At 34.6% G+C, this 18,797-nt stretch overlaps 3 protein-coding genes and 1 pseudogene across 7 annotated transcripts; 1 reads left to right on the top strand and 3 right to left on the bottom strand.

Moving 5' to 3' along the window:
- Positions 1 to 551: 551 nt before the first annotated feature.
- Positions 552 to 3,580, bottom strand: LOC17889837 (chaperone protein ClpB4, mitochondrial). The gene is made up of 8 exons (XM_006296414.1): positions 3,302 to 3,580; positions 3,030 to 3,223; positions 2,904 to 2,958; positions 2,673 to 2,823; positions 2,268 to 2,579; positions 1,932 to 2,188; positions 927 to 1,826; positions 552 to 833 (listed from the first exon to the last, which is right to left on the bottom strand). Exons 1-8 carry the CDS (start codon positions 3,578 to 3,580, stop codon positions 552 to 554), a joined length of 2,430 nt encoding a protein of 809 aa, XP_006296476.1.
- A 1,372-nt stretch (positions 3,581 to 4,952) lies between these two features.
- Positions 4,953 to 7,493, bottom strand: LOC17887738 (annotated as a pseudogene).
- A 749-nt stretch (positions 7,494 to 8,242) lies between these two features.
- Positions 8,243 to 11,926, bottom strand: LOC17888554 (protein CHROMATIN REMODELING 35). Its single transcript, XM_023783585.1, has 6 exons — positions 11,830 to 11,926; positions 11,235 to 11,449; positions 11,083 to 11,166; positions 10,870 to 10,962; positions 8,514 to 10,252; positions 8,243 to 8,423 (listed from the first exon to the last, which is right to left on the bottom strand). Exons 1-6 carry the CDS (start codon positions 11,861 to 11,863, stop codon positions 8,420 to 8,422), a joined length of 2,169 nt encoding a protein of 722 aa, XP_023639353.1. The 5' UTR covers positions 11,864 to 11,926; the 3' UTR covers positions 8,243 to 8,419.
- Positions 11,927 to 13,376: 1,450 nt separating this feature from the next.
- Positions 13,377 to 18,505, top strand: LOC111830897. 5 transcript variants are annotated; one of them, XR_002834182.1, is made up of 3 exons: positions 13,377 to 13,552; positions 13,683 to 13,766; positions 18,127 to 18,505. XR_002834182.1 is itself a non-coding variant. In XM_023783589.1 (3 exons), the coding sequence occupies exon 3, from the start codon at positions 15,601 to 15,603 to the stop codon at positions 16,315 to 16,317; it is 717 nt and encodes a 238-aa protein (XP_023639357.1). In that variant the 5' UTR covers positions 13,377 to 13,552; positions 13,683 to 13,766; positions 15,510 to 15,600; the 3' UTR covers positions 16,318 to 16,579. The 5 variants fall into 5 exon arrangements, 4 of the variants coding, with proteins under 4 accessions (XP_023639357.1, XP_023639356.1, XP_023639354.1 ...); XM_023783589.1 differs by lacking the exon at positions 18,127 to 18,505 and adding an exon at positions 15,510 to 16,579; XM_023783588.1 differs by lacking the exon at positions 18,127 to 18,505 and adding an exon at positions 15,336 to 16,579.
- The last annotated feature ends 292 nt before the right edge of the window (positions 18,506 to 18,797 follow it).

The following is an 18,797-nucleotide window of genomic DNA, read 5'->3' as shown; positions in this document are numbered from 1 at the left end:
TAGATCAAGACCTCTAATTTTCGAAGTCTACAAATTATCAAGCGAGGACTACAAGACCAGAAGTTCAAGCCAATACATCTGTGTTCCAGAAGTCTCTAGATCAACTTCCGATCTTGAAAATAACCAGTAAATTGAAGAAGAAAGAAGCAAAGTGATAACATTCATAGTTTTAATGTTTATAAGCTTAGTGTATCCTGATTATTCGGAAAATCGTTTCGATAATTAGGTTTTGATTCCGGGAGTTTTCTTTATACTCGCCGGCTTTGTGTCCGGAGGGGTTTTTACCCTTGTCGGCTTTGTGCCCGGAAAGATTATGATCTTTGCCGGCTTGGTATAAGTTTATCGCTGTGCCTTTGTTTAGGTCTTTAGCCGTATCCTGTGTGGATCTGTAATGTTTGTCTTTTATGACATATCAATAAAATTTCTTATGGGAAAAAAAAAAAGGTTTTCTTATTCATCTTGTGTTATAACAGAACATCTGATTATATTTCAAACGCTCCACAAATTATCTTAACCAAATCGTCTAGTTAAGTTTGTAACTTTGTATGATATCATGCAGCCAGTTCTTCAATATGGTCATTAATCTCAAGCTTCTTGATGACCAATTTGTTTTGTTGCTGATCAACATCGAGAAGAATAGTGTCATCCTCTGTAAACTCTCCTGCCAAAAGTTTTGAGGAGATCTCTTTCTTCACTATCTCCTGAATCACTCTCTTCACAGGCCTTGCCCCATTGTTTGGATCAAACCCAAGCTGAGCAAGTAGATCCACCGCTTCTTTTGTGTACTCAAGATTTATTTTCTTTTGCTCCAACAGATTCTTCACTCTTCTCATCTGCACCAAATAGTAACAATACATTACATTTATACCACACACTAACCAAATAACCTAGGCTTATAAACTTATAAGAGAGGTGGATATCATTACCTGAAACTCGACGATTTTGGATAGTTCGTCTAAATCCAAGGGTTGGAAAACAATGTATTCGTCAATCCTGTTGATGAACTCTGGCTTAAAAGTTTGTCTTGCTAACTCCACAGCTTGTTGCTTCATCATCTCATACACTGCTTCTTTGCTATCTTTATTGTTGCGGAAAGTCTCGAGTATGGAGTGTGATCCGATGTTAGATGTCATTATTACAAAACAGTTTCTGAAATTTACTGTCCTTCCTTGAGAATCAGTTACTCTTCCATCATCAAGTATCTGTAGAAAGATATTGAAGACATCAGGGTGAGCTTTCTCAATCTCATCAAACAGAACCACCGAGTAAGGTCTCCTCCTAATAGCTTCAGTTAACTGTCCACCTTCTTCAAAACCAGCACAACCAGGAGGTGCACCAATGAGCCGTGAGACCGAGTTTTTCTCCATGTACTCACTCATATCTATCCTCACTATCGCGTTCTCTGTGTTGAAAAGGTATCCAGCAAGCGCGTTGGCGAGTTCTGTTTTCCCAACACCTGTTGGACCCATGAACATAAAACTTGCTATAGGACGGTTAGGATCTGATAGACCAGCCTTTGAGCAACGGATAGCATTTGCTACTGATTCTACAGCTTTGTCTTGTCCAACTACTCTCTTGTGAAGAACATCTTCCAACATGACTAGCTTTTCTTTCTCTGACTGCTGAAGGTTTGATAGTGGTATACCTGTCCACTCGCTTATAGTCTCTGCTATGTGAAGATCAGTTACCTCTTCCTGTTCATAGTCTCCGGGGTTAGTGAGATTCTTCTCAGCTTCTTCTAACTCGCGTTGGAGGGACTTAAGTGTTCCATACTTCACCTCAGCAGTACGGTTTAAACCACATTCACGTTCTGCGGATTTATCAATCTGTAAAACATAGAATATGAGACATTAAGGTTGATGAAGTGTTGTAGCCATAACATATGTTCTTATATTTTAAAGAATGAAAATTAGTAGTGTGGAAATTTTTACCTCTTCTTTGAGTGAACGTAGTTTAGTAATGAGAGACTTTTCTTCTTCCCTTTGCTTACTTAGTTCTTTCTGTTTATCTTTGAGCTTGGTCAAATCATTATCCATCTTCTCTAGAAGTTCTTTAGAAGCATCCTTTTTCAAAGAATACTTCTCAATCTCCAATTTGATCACAGCTTTGTTTATTTCATCGAGTTCAGTCGGTTTTGCAATGGTTGAAACCCTCAACTTTGAGGCAGCTTCATCCACAAGATCAATAGCTGAAAGAAACGAAGAAATTTTCATCTTTAAACACAAGAAAAACATGTCAAGAATCACAATAAGGTGCAAGTTTTGTACCTTTGTCTGGTAGAAACCGTTCGGTTACATATCGATCTGCCAAAGTTGCTGCTGAAACAAGAGAACCATCTGATATCCTAACACCATGGTGTAACTCATACCGCTTTCTTAACCCACGAAGAATCGATATAGTATCTTCAACAGATGGCTGATTACAGAACACTTTCTGAAACCTACGTACCAATGCAGGATCTTTCTCCATGTATTTGCGGTATTCGGTTAGCGTAGTTGCGCCAATGCATCTCAGTTCACCTCTTCCAAGCATTGGTTTCAAGAGGTTGCTCGCATCCATTGTATCACCTTCACAAGCTCCTACACAATGTTTATAATAACATCAGTCAATATCGTTCGATACATTTACATAACCCGATTAATATCATCGTTTACTAATGAAAGAAAGGTCACCTGCACCAACAAGAGTGTGGATTTCATCAATGAACAATATTGTCTTGCCATTGGAATCAGCTATTTCCTTTAGTATTGCTTTCAACCTTTCCTCAAACTCTCCTCGATATTGTGTTCCAGCAAGTAGTGCACCCATGTCAAGAGATATAATCTACATTACAAAATGTAACACTTTTACAATCTTTCTCTCACACTTTTGATCAGAGTAAAATGTTAGAAAATAAAAGTTACCTTGTGATCCAAGAGTAGTTGAGGGACATCTCCTTTTACAATTCGTTGGGCTAATCTGAAAAGGTTAATACATCTCAGTACAACAGTAAGTTAATGAGAGATATAAACACAAGCCTTAAGCCTTACCCTTCTGCAATAGCGGTTTTGCCTACACCGGGTTCACCAATGATAACAGGGTTGCTTTTAGTCATCCTGCATAGTATTTGGATACAATGGTTGATTTCATCCTCACGTCCAATGAGAGGAGGGAGCTTTCCTTTTCTAGCCATCTCTGTTATATCAGTTCCATACGTTTCAAGTGCTTCCTTCTTACCATCACTCTACATATACACAAAAACCAAAAACCTAGTTAATGACCTGTCTTAATAACATATAATGAACTAAAACGGACCACGAACCTGGTCTGATATATCGGAGAAGCGGCGCAGAGAAGGGAACTGGAGAGAAAGAGGAAACAGTCGGCCACGAGTAGGAGCTCGAGTGGCCGAAGTTGTACCGTCTCTAGAAACTCCGATGAAGGGATTTGGCCGGGAGAAAAAGGAGTTGGGAGAGGAATGGGAGCTGAAGTTAGCACAGGCAGAGATGGCGCGACAACGAGGGAGGAGAGAAGGTCTTGAAAAGGCATTGTGTGCCTTGATGGCTGCAGAAACTGACTTTGACAATCTTCTGGACGCCATGGAAAGATGAAGTGACGACCAAGGGAGGAGCTTGGTTTAGTGTTTTAAAAGAGGATGTTTTAGGATGCGTGGAGAAGAAGCAAGTGGATGTTTGGTGAAGAAGCAAACGAGTATGTAATAAATGTTTGCACACATGTTAAAAAGGAAACGTTTGTATAGCAGAAATAGAAAGTTTTAAACATGAATTAGGAGATTATAGGGAAAAATGTCAAAAGATTTCTAAACTTTCAAATTTGAGACGATTTTATCCAGATTTTCAAGAAGTCATTTTTAAGTCACAAAATTTATGTTTATTATTTCTGTAAAATAGTTAAATTTTGTTGATTTTGTCGATTTAAGCCTGACGTTTAAACTCTATCAAAATCGTAAAAACGGGGTAAACTATATGTGAGCTGTTTCTGTTTGTCCTAAACGACCATGTATTTTAAAACACAAAACAACGTCTTACAAGAAATCGAAGAAACTCAATTCCAAATCCTAACCCTAAAAAAATCCACAAATTCTCTCTTGTCGAATTATTGCCATAGCGCGAATCCGTGGAGGAAGAAAGCCACTTCCAATGTCGTTGTGTCGTTTAAAAAGCGTGGTTGTTTAAGCTAAACGAAACCAACACACAAATAGTTAACCCCGTCTTCGAGATTTTACCGTAAATTAAACGTCGTGGTTAAATCAGAAAGGTCAGCAGAACTTAGGTATTTTACAAAAAAAAAAGTCAACAAAAACATTGTAATTAAAATTAATTCTTGAAAGTTCGAGATTAAGTCGTCCCAAATTTAAAAATTTGTGATTTTTATGACATTTTCCCCTTATTATCATAAACCTTTTAAAAAACAATTTTTTTTTTCAAAATATTCCGATTGTGAAAGTTTTTCAGAGAAAAGAGTATAATCTATGTTGAATGTAATAGAACCGGAGCGAGAGAATTGTTGATGACAGTTTTCCATAATTTGCGATAAATAATAAATTAGAGTTAAAAAAAAAAAAAATTCTAATTGATCGTAACACCAAAGAAAATAATAATAATAAATTTGAAAGTCTGTGATTTTTCCTACATTTTTCCCATTTGAAAATAATGCAAACCAACAAAACCTGCGTCATCATATTTAGCTTCTCCTAATTGGTCTCACCTGCATTATCTTGCCAGTATTGTCATCAACCTGTTGACTTTTTTGCGTGACTTTTAAACTTGTTACGAACCTATCAAGAGTATGGATTAAACCATTCAAGATTCATACTTTTGATTCACATAAGCAGATTCTCTTAGTTTGATCCCCAAGATACACATCTCGCTCTTCATGACTCCAAGTTATATCAAAATAGACGCTAACAGAGTTTATTTAATCTTGTTTGTATAGATCAAAGCTATTATAACTTAGAAAGTAATCATGTGATCTTCTTCCATATGAGCAGTACTCTCGAGCTTTTGGACAACAAGTTTGTTATATGTTTTGTCAACATCAAGAAGAACAATGTCTTCCTCTGCAAAATCTCCTTTCAAAACTTTCAAGGTGATATCTTTCTTCACAATCTGCTCGATGATTCGCTTCACCGGTCTTGCCCCATTCTTGGGATCAAACCCAAGCTGAGCAATGAGAACCACTGCTTCCTTTGTGTACTCAAGTTTTATTTTATTCTGTTCCAACCTCTTCTTCAAACGTCTCAACTACACAACCAAAACAACAGTTACAATGGTTTGAACCAAAAAAAAAGAGATTCTGAAAACTTAAAAGTTTTTTTAATCTTTACCTGAAACTCGACGATTTTGGATATTTCACTTAAATCCAAAGGTTGAAAAACAATGAACTCATCAATTCTGTTCATAAACTCTGGCCTGAAAGATTTTCTTGCTAACTCCACAACTTGTTGTTTCATCATCTCATAAACTGCTTCTTTGCTATCTTTAATGTTGCCAAGAGTCTCAAGAATCAAGTCAGAACCTATATTAGAAGTCATTATTACGAAACAGTTTCTGAAATTTACTGTCCTCCCTTGAGAATCAGTTACTCTTCCATCATCTAGTAGTTGTAGCAAGACATTGAAGACATCAGGGTGAGCTTTCTCAATCTCATCAAACAGAACAACTGAGTAAGGGTCTCTTGCGAACAGCTTCAGTTAACTGCCCTCCTTCATCGTAACCGAGATAGCCAGGTGGTGCACCAATGAGCCGTGTGACTGAGTATTTTTTCCATGTACTCACTCATATCGATCCTCACTATCGCGTTTTCGTTGTTGAAAAGGTATCCAGCTAGAGCCTTGGCAAGCTCGGTTTTACCAACACCTGTTGGACCCATGAACATAAAACTGGCTATAGGCCGGTTAGGATCTGAAAGACCAGCCATTGAACAACGGATAGCGTCTGAAACTGATTCTACAGCCATGTCTTGACCAGCTATTCTCTCATGGAGCACTTGATCCAACATGACCAGCTTTTCCTTCTCTGATTTCTCAAGATTTGATTGTGGTATACCAGTCTTCTTGCTTACTATCTCCGCTATGTCACGATATGTTACCTCTTCTCGGATAAGCGACTGTCTAGACTCCCGGAAATTACTGAGGTTCCTCTCAGCTTCTTCTAACTCGCGTTGGAGAGAGGTAAGTGTTTGGCCTTCAGCTGTTTTCTTGCTCCCATTGCTCATTGAGGTCATCTGTTTATTCCTGAGCTTGGTCAAGTTATTCTCAATCTTCTGTTTTTGTATTTCAGAAGCTTTATCAGTATCATTTTCCATAGAAGCCTTCTGCATCTCTAGTTTGATCACAGCTCTGTCTATTTCATCAACTTTAGTTGGTTTTGAAACGGTCTCCATCTTCAGCTTTGCAGCAGCTTCGTCAACAAGATCAATAGCTGAAACAAAGAATCATTATTTTCTCTGAAAACACAAATATTTTTCCAAGAAAATTTTGTAGGTAAACACTCGTATACCTTTTTCTGGCAGAAAGCGTTCAGTGATGTAGCGGTCTGCAAGAACAGCTGCTGAAACAAGAGAACCATCTGATATCTTTACATCATGGTGTAACTCATACCTCTTTCTTAGCCCTCGAAGAATCGAGATGGTATCTTCGACTGATGGCTGATCACAGACCACTTGATGAAACCTACGTTCAAGAGCAGGGTCTTTCTCTATGTATTGGGTGTATTCGGTTAGCGTAGTTGCACCAATGCATCTCAGTTCACCTCGTCCAAGCGATGGTTTCAAGAGGTTTGCAGCATCCATTGGATCATTATTACTACTTCCTACACAAGTGTATACCAGCCAATTCTTCAATTAGTCTCCCTTTTGGATCTAACAAAAGCTAATGAACATCGTTTACTAATGAAAGAAAGGTCACCTGCACCAACAAGAGTGTGGATTTCATCAATGAACAAGACTGCATACCCATTTGAAGCAGTTACATCCTTTAGTACTTCTTTTATCCTTTCCTCTAAATTTCCTACATATGTGGCACCAGCAAGCAACAAACCCATGTCTAGAGATATCACCTACAATATAAAGCAACCAATCCAATCTTATTGAAATGATCCAAGAGATGTAGAAGTAAAACAGTTAACAAAAGAACTGAAGTGATAGTAACCTTTCGATTTAGGAGAGCTTCAGGGACATCCCCTTTTACAATTCGCTGCGCCAACCTACAAAGGTTAAGATATCTTCAATAAATTTTGTCTTAAGAAAGAGTAAGATCATAAAAGATCATATTTTGGCTTACCCTTCCACGATAGCGGTTTTCCCTACACCAGGTTCACCGACGATAATAGGATTGTTTTTCGTCTTCCTGCATAATATATGGATGCAATGCAACGACGAATTTCATCATCCCGTCCAATGACAGGATCAAGTTTTCCTTGTCTAGCCATATCAGTTAAATCATTTCCATACTTTTCAAAAGCTCTATATCTTACTTTAGGAGCTTTACCTGATATATATATATATATAAGAAATGCATATATAGGTCACTAAAACACAACATTCATGTTGAAATTTTAAAGCTCAAGAGCAACACAAGCCTTTAGGATAGAGGTATCGTTGATTCCAGCCTTAGCAAATATTTTCACAGCAAAGCCATCTTTTTTATCCAAAAGAGCTTTCATCAAGTGTTCTGATTGAACAGTTTGTTCTTTCGAAACACGAGCTACCTTCGAGAAGTCCTTTACAAACCATCTCCGTATACCCAATTGTATTAGCCTACGTTAAGAAAAGATTGTAAAACTCAGCGACCTAAGAGGATCATGTACGTACGGGCCTATACCTAAAACTTGTAATGTATTCATAGAAAAGAAACTGAAGATAGTCACAGAAACATGTATCGGACTACAAACCATAGCTGAGAAGTGGCGCTAGGCTTAAAAGTTAATGTTCGTTTTTTTTTAATGCTTATAGAAACCCTAACCTAATTTTATTGGCTGCTAAATCCGGTAATTTTAATTAAACCGGTAATTTTAATTAAAAAGGTAAAATTACCACTATGAACATATCTTAAAATCAGATGTTTTTCTTTTTTTGTAGGGATAAAGGCAAAAACATAAAACAATATTGTTCTTGTGTATTTTTCTAAGTATATTCTGTTTTTGAACAAAATAAAAAATTGTTATAATCGAATTTCACATATCAAAATACAAATATTGTTCTTATTTTCTTCCAGCCAATTAATTATATATGACTTCTCATATAAAAATCAACAATCCAAAACGATTAATTAAGTCATTCATATATAATACAAAAAAAGATTGATAAAAGAAAAACCAATTATACAACACTTTGTCTATTTCCGAAACAAAATAAAATTACATAAACATAAAAGAGAGCCATTCTTGACTGGCTTCACTTTAACCATGAAGCTCTTATTTTACCTGAAAACAGTTTAGCAACACAACATGATATTTTAGTTAAAAACCATCTAAACATTTTTAAAAACATAATTAATTTTTAAAAAAGCAAACCTTTTGTATATGGTTTTGATGTCTTCCTTCATATAAGAAGCTCCAAGAAAGTAGTCATCACTGTAGTTTCCATCAATGTTCGGAATACAAAACTGTCCATCGACAGGATATGTCTTCCCATCAAACCATATTCCAGAAATGATCTCCTTTCGAGCCGCCATTATATCTTCATCTTCTTCTGATGTATCAGCAGCCACTAGCCTATATGAGTAAACTTTGTTTTGCTGTCCTGGATGATAAGCCATCTCTATGGCTTGTCTAGCCATACAAGGGTTAGCGATAATGTCAAGCATTAAAATCCTTGTTGCACCGGTGAGATTGATCTGCTCATTACATGCTTTGATTGATGCAAAGAAGATTCTCGCCTCGTGCGAGTTGTTGAATTGATTAATTGAGACTTCTCGATCAGAGTTGCTGGTATCACCTTTAATCATGAAAGTTTCTTTGCCATCTTTCCAACCTTTAATCTTGGCCACAAGTGTTTGGAGGAATATCAATGGGATGACATATTGGCTTACTACAAGAATCTTCTCATTTGTATGATCACATAACTTCACCAAACCCAAGAAGAACTTTGTTTTTACTCCCTCAGTTCCGTCAATGTCTTTGATAATATCATCTATCTGATCCACATTTGGAGCGGGAAGACCCCTTACCCGGTCCGAGAAAGTAGATAGAACCGGGTGAAGCGTGATTCCAGTCAAGATAGAGTGTGTTTTGAACCCCTTCCTTTTGATGTTTCTTTCAATATCCCATGCCAACTTTTGGCTTGATGTCGGCTTTAAGACCACCGTAAAATCCATCATTCCCGGAACTTCAAGACGAAACTCTCCTTGATGATTGTAGATAACCTTGTTTGTCAACATTCTCAATTCAGTTAAGTAACAAATCTTGTCACCGTGATCAGTATCTTGATGAAGTAAAGCATCTTCCAGTTCATCAAACAAGGGCATCTTCAAATCCAATGAAAGTCCATCAGTGGCAGCATCAACGTTTAAGTATCTTCTGATTTTCCCCTCAGCTTGGTTGTGCTTTAGAAACTCAGGGAATGCAACATCAAGAACATTAAAAACCTCCTTCATCTTGTTTTGATATAATGTCCCAATGAGTAAAATCTTGTTAGGAGTCTTGATACGCGCAATAGACTTCAGAAACCTCATCATCTCGTTCCTCGGATCGGTTCCTTTATCAAAGATAACCAGTGAAGGAGTCTTTATGAGAGTATCTTTACAAAACAATGCAGCTTCTGTACTACTGTTGTCATCAACTATGCTGGCGAATTGCTTAGCGCCTAAGAAGAGTATCCCACGGTTCAAAACCCATTGTTGTAACACTTCTGACTGTTGAGACCGGGTAGTAGCATTGGCCGAGTAGAAATCAAGAAACAAAACACCATCGACCTTTAATTCAACAAGCTCTTGTTTCCAAAAGTTAACCATCCCTTTTGGAAGGACAAAGAGAGGTTTACTATTTGGATACTTTTTAAGGTAACCATATACGAAATTGATCATCAAGAACGTCTTTTCGGATATTGGAGCTTGAGCTACAATGCATCCGTTGGAGTCTTCGACTCCCAAATTCTTGCATAGGAAGTTAAGTATCTCAATGTGATGAGAACTCATACTACTTCTATGCGAAGGATGAGGGAAAATGCCACTTCCTAAAAAGCCATCTTTAGGAACTCTCAGACTGATATCTTTGCAGTTATTCGATCCGAATCCGGGTGGCAACGGATGATCCTGATCATATAAAAATTTGGATTGAAAAAATAGTTGATGGGATAATCAAGCAAATGTTTTAAAAATTGATAACCAAGTTGAAACCGCTAATTGAATCGGCAACCATGCTTTTCAACTCGGTTAAGAAAACCATTTGAAACCGGAAAAAACCAAGAAAACATATTTTGAAATTCTGTACCACAATTTTTTTTATATATAATGAAATATATTTTCTCCTATAAAACTTGTAATTAAAAAAATCATAACCTTTTAATATAAACTGTAAAACATTTTATACTAAAAAATTAAAGAATACTCATTAATTATTTTCTAAGTTAAAATAGAGGAATATATTTTTAACCATGTGTCTTGTTATTTAGGATTTGCTTAGATTTATTAAATTGATATTTGTTTTGATGTGTTAGATTACAAGTTATTTTTGAATTTTATGTTAAATACACATAAATAAATATATATTAGCTATGTATAAGTTATATATTTGTTTTTGAATTTATATATATATATAAAATTGAACCCGGTTTGATCCGGGAAAACTAGATTGAAACTCAAGTATTGTATTGGTAACCATATAAAAGGTATATATCAGCTTTATGACTTAATTAAAAATGGTTACTGACCTCGTCAATGATACCACATATCCAACAAACATGACCAGAACCTTGCTTCCATATCCAAGAATGCTCACAATTTTTTGGTATTTCTCCACTTGTCTACACAAAAAAAAAAAAAAAAAAAAAAAAAAAAAAACTCATTAGTATCAAAATCTCAACTTATCAAATGACAAAACGTTTTTGCTTAACTAAACAACTTGTCATTGACAAATGGTAAACCTCAAATGTGTCTGAAACTGGTTTATCTTTTGGCCACACAGTTTCATTCAGGTCGAAGATTTCAGTTTCGACCAGTTCATTTCCCTACACATAACAAAGATTAGATTACATAGTAGATGATTTATCATATATATGGTGAAATGTACACTTACATCTAAAAAGATATTGGTGTCTCCTTGACCAGTGTTACCACCACTGCTACTACCACCAATCATGAGATGTGTAAATGAGCTTCCTATTGTGTCTTTTTCAGAAGTCAGATACATGATTGGTACATCCACTAATCCATGGTTACTAGTTCCACCAGCTTCTTGATTCTCTAGTGTCACCAATTTTTTCCTTTTGCCATCAATGTTTTGATATATGTCTGAAAATATAAAAAGGTATAAACTTAATTCAGATTTGATTTATAAGAAATATGAATAAACCAACAGAAAATTAGAAAAGAAAATTCTAGCTTGTAAAACTGCTTTCTTATCTTATGAATGATTGTAGATTCATCTGTTATATTTTCTACTTTTCTGTTCAGAAATTAAAATCCATATGATTTATGGTTATTTTGAAAGACTATCTGGAATTAAAATAAAGAAATGAAAAAAAAAATTGTAAAAGAAAAGTACTCATAAATATAATTAAGACACAAGTATAACTACTGGAAAAATCAGCTTTTAGACATTGTTAAACTTCAAGTTACTTTGCAGCATAATAATAGCTTTTTTGTGTAGGCATAGAAACAAATATTCATACCTTTCTCTTCTGATAATTTCCTCTTTGAATCCATTGAAATGAAATAGAGGTTCAGAACTCAAAGCTTCTCAGTTTCTTTTTTCTTTTTTTTTTTTTATCAAAGAAGATTTATCTAAATAGAATTTCCTACCCCCAACTCACTTATTTATATCATAAATAAGGATAATTAAGATGAAAAAACTAATAAATGTTTTACCAAAAAGACAAAAAAAATATGAAATAAAATATATTCAAGGTAAAATGTTTTATAAACTTTTACACTACTTTTTACGCGCGAACATTTGAAATACCGTTAATAGTATTCTAAATACCGTTAGTACTGTCATATCCGCTTAAAGACTAACTTATTTATAAAAATAATGAAAACCAATTTTCACTTTTCTATGGCTAAAAATTCCTTTATTTTTTCCTTTCTTTTTAAATATTTTTCAGTAAAAAAAAAGTAAAAGCTTGAAGGAAGATAGTAAATTCTTTTTCCAATTAAGATACACATGAAAACAAAAATCATTTACAAATTTATTGAAGTTCTTGCTTATTTTATAATTTCGAGTTTAATGAAGACTTCTTAAATGATTATGTGTATGTTGTTGACTTGGAATTTAGAAGAAAAGAAGTGAAGACAAAATGTAACGCTTAACACAATTACACAGTTACTTACAATTTTATCTTTTCCCTAATTAAATTGGCCAATGCATGGTAAAGTTATGTGGCATAAACAATATATGAAGACAAAAATGTAATGCTTATCACATGTGGAGATATTATATAAAGACAACATGTAACGCTAATTACATTTTTATCTTTTTCTTTAATCAGCCAATGCATGGTTAAGTTAGCATGATGATTACATTTTAGTGTAACGCCTCTCTATGGCTAATGCATATCACACATATAGACATTTGTGTGTTGGCTATGTTGACTTGGAAGTTAGTAAAAAAGGAGTGAATGACAAAATGTAACGCATATCACACATATAGACATTTGTTTACAACTATGATTTTTTACATTTTAATGTAACGTCTCTTTTTTCCTAAAACATGAAATGCATGTTGACTTGGAAGTTAGAAAATGTAACGCATATAACAAACAGACAATTTATTTACAACTATATATTTTTGAAATCAGCCAATGCATGTTGTAATTACCTGGCATAAACATATGTACTGTATATGTAATTAAAATAAATGTACAAAAAATCTTAAGAAATTAATGATTTAGCATTAAAATGTACAGGTAACAAAGTTCTCTTTATTGGGTTTTTAAGTAACTAAATAGCTAAGTTTAGATTTCTACTAAAGTTAAAATAGTTCATAGTATTCATGTTTTCTGAATAGTCTAAAATTAAACCCTAAAACCGTAATTTTTAATTAACTTTAGCCTTAAATTTTAAACAAGACAAAGAAATGAATAAACTAAGCCAAAAATGCAAACTTAGTATCCAAATTGGTGTATTTACTCAATTTTGATAAAAATCGGTCTTATTTTATAATTTAGACATTTATTTTTCTCTATATAAACATATCCTATACGACATAAATAACAACAAAAACAAGTCTTCTTTCTTTCCGTCAAAACCCGCATTGAGGAGTTCTCTCATCTGTGCATTTTGGGTTGTCCAATGCTCCAGATTTTTTTTTCTTTTGAGATGGCGTATTAGTCCAGAGAGAAAAATATGTAACCAAACCGCTCTTGAGAAAAACATTGAATCAACATTGGTAAAGAGGTAATTTCCAAATTTTGATTTTACCGGAAACAAAGTCGGCTCTATCATCAGAAATTAACCGGAAACAAACCCGGCTCTTTCATTGTAAATCGTCTGATGATTACGATCATATATCTTCTCTTTTGTGTAGGTAATTCACTACCAAAGCACAAAGAAAAGGCTGGATCAAGAAAAGGCTGGATATGATGGGTAACATCAATTTCATACACTAAAGGTTAGTTTTAATTCTGACTTTTAAGTCGTAATTTGAATTATTTTTTTTTGAATGAATGTAAAATTAGATTCAACCAAAAAAGAGACCTTGTTCTTACAATATATGCAACTTTAGATTGAAATAATTGCTTATAAATCTATCATTTAGAAAAAAACAGGTAGCTTAGTATCTCTAATTTTAATTATTTTGGTTAGTGTATAAACAGTTATTATAATATTTCAATTAGATAAATTGATTAAGGTGATAACTTAAAATTAATTCAAACATCACTAAACAGTAGATCCAAAATACTCACCAGAAAATTCATACAAGCCGTTATCAATCAACTTCAACTTTTTATATGTTCATGTTTTTTTCTCTCATCAATTTGTGTCTTTTTAAGTAGTGTACTACTGTATATTTGGCAAAGTAGTTTTTTCCTTCTATCAAAAATTGAGGTTTTGAATTTTACATACATAATAAAATGGTATTCTTCTAATTCTACTTATTACCATTATTTTTTTTATGATTTACATGATTCACTTCACACCATCTAAATAATGCTTTTTGGATTCGTATCCAGAATGGCTTCGGTGTACATGTATCTTTAAAATCTGGATTTTTGGCCAAAATTAAATATCTCAGAAAATAGTACAATTTTCATAAAACAATTATAGTCTTCCCAGTTAATTAAATTTAATAATAAAGTTAATTTGATAATTAAAAATTCATATATCGTTTATTATATATATATATATATATGTGTGTATATTCATTTCTTAAAATTTTAGTATATGTGATTTAATTTTTTTAAATAGATATCAAATTCATGATTTGTTTGGTTTTGTAAATATATTGCTATATGCACCTTTTCGATATAACTGAAGCTGATAACATATTAAGGGAATGTTAGTGGTTTGGGATTTTAACGACTATTAATAAAATCATAGAGAGTGTTAATCAAATTAATTACTACTAATAATTTAATTTTTAATAATATTCGTAAAATATGTTAATTTAATTATTATTTTGTATTCTAAATTTTAATTATTATTAAGGGTAAATTAGTCAATTTTTTGCAATACAAAATTTCAAATATAAAAAAAAAAGTTAGTGTAAATTTCAAATTTCTACTTAAAATTAGGATACACCAACAACATAGTCCTTAATAAAATCATAGAGTATTAATCAAATCTAACATATATTTTCATGAAACCAAGATATTGTATATGCTTTCATAGTTGAAATCTTTCATTAATGAGATATGTCTTCCTATTAAGTATACAAGCAAATATTTACTTCCTACTTGTGGTTATGTCTTCATATGTGTAGTTTATAGGAATAAAATTTATTTTGTTGTTTTAAGTTTTGTTGAGTCATACTAGGTTAGTGATAACGTCGAGTATTACAAACCTTGTTGCTTCCGCAAGATTGATAATTGAATACTTACTTTGATGGATGCCAAATCTAATTTTGCATCAAGAAATATTATTTATTTAACACTAGTCTTCTCCGTTGCCAAGACTCGCTAATCTGGCTCTATGATAACTCGGGCTGCTACACTACCAAATCTGGTTACAACTTGGCCAGAAACCTCTCCCCTGCTTCACTTCAGCCCCCTAATACCTTTGATTGGTATAAAAACATTTGGAATGTGAAAGTAGGCCCCAAGATTCATAACTTCTTGTGGAAAGCAGCAAGTGGAGCCCTCTCCCTAGGCAATAATCTGGCCACTAGAGGACTCATGGCTAATGTAAACTGCAGGCGATGTGGGGAAAGAGAGACAGAGCTTCATCTTTTTCAGAGCTGCCCCTTTGCCAAGTCAGTTTGGGAAGCCACCCCCCTGGTTCTTGCTATGACAGAGGACACAGCTGTTACTTTTCGCAGTCTCCTCTCAACCACGCTCAAGGCCACTCCTCTACCGCCCACAGGCTTATCCTTGACACCCCTTTCTCCTTGGATCTTTTGGAACCTCTGGAAAGCGCGAAACTGCCTCATCTTTGAGGATCGCCTCTTCCCCAGCCAGGACATCGTGGTAAAGTCTATCCGAGAAGCAAAAGAATGGCAAGATGCCCAGATTATATCCACAAAGCTTCCATCGCCCAGCATCATTCGCCCACCTCCCCAGACTTCTGACCCTCAAGCTTTCCGCTGCTTTGTCGACGCAGCTTGGTGCCCACAGTCGCAGACCTGTGGACAGGGATGGGTCCTGTATGATCCAACGGGACACACTCCACGTCGTTTTTCAACGACCCGACCTTTTGTCACTTCGGCCCTCGTCGCAGAAGCCCTTGCTATGAGAAGTTCCCTGAATTGCCTTAAGCCACTACAACAGACGGGTGCAGTAGGCAAAATCGAATTTTACTCGGACTCCAAAATCCTCATCTCTGCAATCAACAAGCAAGCAAGCTCTAAGGAGCTCAAAGCTATCCTCCAGGACATCACTTCATTAAGTGATTCTTTTGACTCAGTTTCTTTCAACTTTATCCCTCGTTCGGATAATATTGTAGCTGATTCTGTTGCTAAAGCTGCCCTTTGTGCAGTACTTTCTCCCTCCCCTCGTGGAGTGTAACTCTTTCTCACGTTTTATTGCAATCAAAGTTTGTCCAAAAAAAAAAAAAATTGGCCCGAGCAAAGAGGCTTGTATAACCTCTTTGAAATCACCTCAACACTCCTCTTATATGTATAAACCGTATCACTTCAAAAAAAAATCCATAAAGAATTGTTGATACGCCATATGTGATATCAACTTCTTCATCCATCTCATCCTCATTGCAAGAGATGTAGACATTGTACTCTTATGTCAAAAACTTCCCTTATGTTTTTTTTTTTGATATAATGTCCTAGTGAGTAAAACCTTATGCGGCGTCTTGATACGCGCAACAAACTTAAGGAAACTTATCGTCTCATTCATTGGTTCAGTTCTTCTATTGAAGATAACAAGCGAACAAATATTTAAGAGAATATCCCTACAAAAATAATAAGCTTCTGTACCACTGTTATCAGAGACTATATCTGAGATTGCATGGCATTTAAGAAGATAATACTTTGGTTCTAACTCCATTGATTTAAAACTTCTAACTGTTGAAATCGAGTATCAGCCTAAGTTGAGTATAAATTAAGAAACATGACATCATTGCCCTTCAATTTAACAAACTCCTTTTCTCAATTAGTTAACCATCCATTTTGGAAGCACAAATAGAATTTTACTATTTGTTGCTTTTACAGGTAACCATATATGAACCTGATCATGAGGAAATGTTTTTTAGATATTGAAGCTTGCATAGAAAAATTGAGTATCTCTATATGATGAAAATTCATAAAGTTTTATGAAGTCCCATTATATGGAAATATTCAACTCTCTATGCAATAATTTGGTTGTGTAAAACCTTGAAATGTGCTTTCTAACTCAAGTTCTTATGGTATTTGAAAAGATATAGTTAGTTTTTCAGTTTCTTTTTAATTAAGGCTACCTTTCAAGGAAACTTAATAGTAACCATCTCTTTCTGCTTCCAAAACGGATGTTTAACTTTTAGAAAAAGAGCTTGTTTAGTTGTAGGTCAATGACATTATGTTGCTTTACTTCTACTCTCCCAAGGCTAATACTCGATCTCGACAATTAAAGGCTTTAAATCAATGAATTTTAACTTAGAGTATTAACTTATTAGGCGTCAAGCAAGTCTTAGATATAGTCCTTGATAACAATGGTACATAAGCTTTATATTTTTGTTAGGACATTCTCTTAAACATTCACTGATCACTTGTTATCCTCGACTAAATAACTGATCCTGATCCGAGGAATGAGATGATGAGTTTTCTTAAGGTTGTTGCACTTACCAAAACACCATGTAAGATTTTACTCACTAGGAAATTTTATCGAAACAACATAAAGGAATGTACTTGTTGCTTTCTAATTGGGATACTGTTGGTACAAGAATTAGCACCAACAACATACCAACCTAAACCAAGGACAAACCAAGTAATCTTAAAATACAATTAAATCGGGGTATCTCGAGTAAAGCCCTTTAAGAACGGGCTGTGGGTAAAATCCCATTAGGTCGCCAAACCGACTTCTGAGGTGATAGGTTTCCTAGAAGGAAAAGGAATATCAATCCCTAAATTTAAGGGGATTGAACATATCTTGTAATCTAAATCTTTTCATATAAATAGGGGGTTGTCCCCTATTGGAACATTAATACAAGAACCCTAGTGATTTCATGATATTTTGGTGGTTTGAACCTCTTTTTCTTAATAACTTTTAGGTCTTAATTCGCTATTATTGCTTGTAAATATGCATTTATCATGTAGTTTAAGGTATTTTGCATTTAGAGTCCTAAAATTGCATATGCATTGCATTTGATGTTGATTTGGGTACAAAAAGGGACATATGGATCTTAAGAGGCAAATGGAAGTCTTGGATCACAAGAAGATGTGCAAAGAAAAGCTCAAGAATTTGAGAAACCACCTGGACTAGAGTGAAGAACATCGAAAACAAGAAACTTGGGTCAAAACGGAAGTGGATTTGGAGTTACGGTTAGGAAGTTATGAAGATTTGAAAATGAGAAATGTAGTAACCAAACCGGATCCGATCCAGACCCGACCCAACCGGGTTGACCCAACTCGGACCAAGATCTCTTATGTAGCACTTTTTACATTTTTGTTTACCAAGTTTGGTTGTTCTAAGTTGAAATTGGATCTATACACTTGTAATTGAATCCTTTGGTGATTTGGATGATTAAACTTCATTTTGTTTTGCAATTCTCACCATGATTTATTCCATAATCATGTATGAGTAAACCTAATTTATGGGTCTTTAGGCTAATGGTAGATTAGAAAGTTTTGATGGTTAGAAATTGGTTCTCAAAGTTAGTAATTAAGGTATCTATCATTAGGAATAGATTTGTGGCTAGGATTTGATTGGAAAATTAAAATCCTTAGCTTAGACATTTCACGCACACAAGCTGTTTGATGAAATGCCAATTTCAATCTTAAAGAGCAAAATACATTATAGCTATTGGAAGTTGATGTCTAGAGTGTTTTGTATGGTGTTTA

Source organism: Capsella rubella, unplaced genomic scaffold, assembly GCF_000375325.1.
Source record: "Capsella rubella cultivar Monte Gargano unplaced genomic scaffold, Caprub1_0 scaffold_4, whole genome shotgun sequence".
In the NCBI taxonomy this organism is placed as follows: Eukaryota; Viridiplantae; Streptophyta; class Magnoliopsida; order Brassicales; family Brassicaceae; genus Capsella; species Capsella rubella.
The sequence above is the reverse complement of the archived record's forward strand: the minus strand, read 5'-3'. Positions and strand labels throughout refer to the sequence as shown.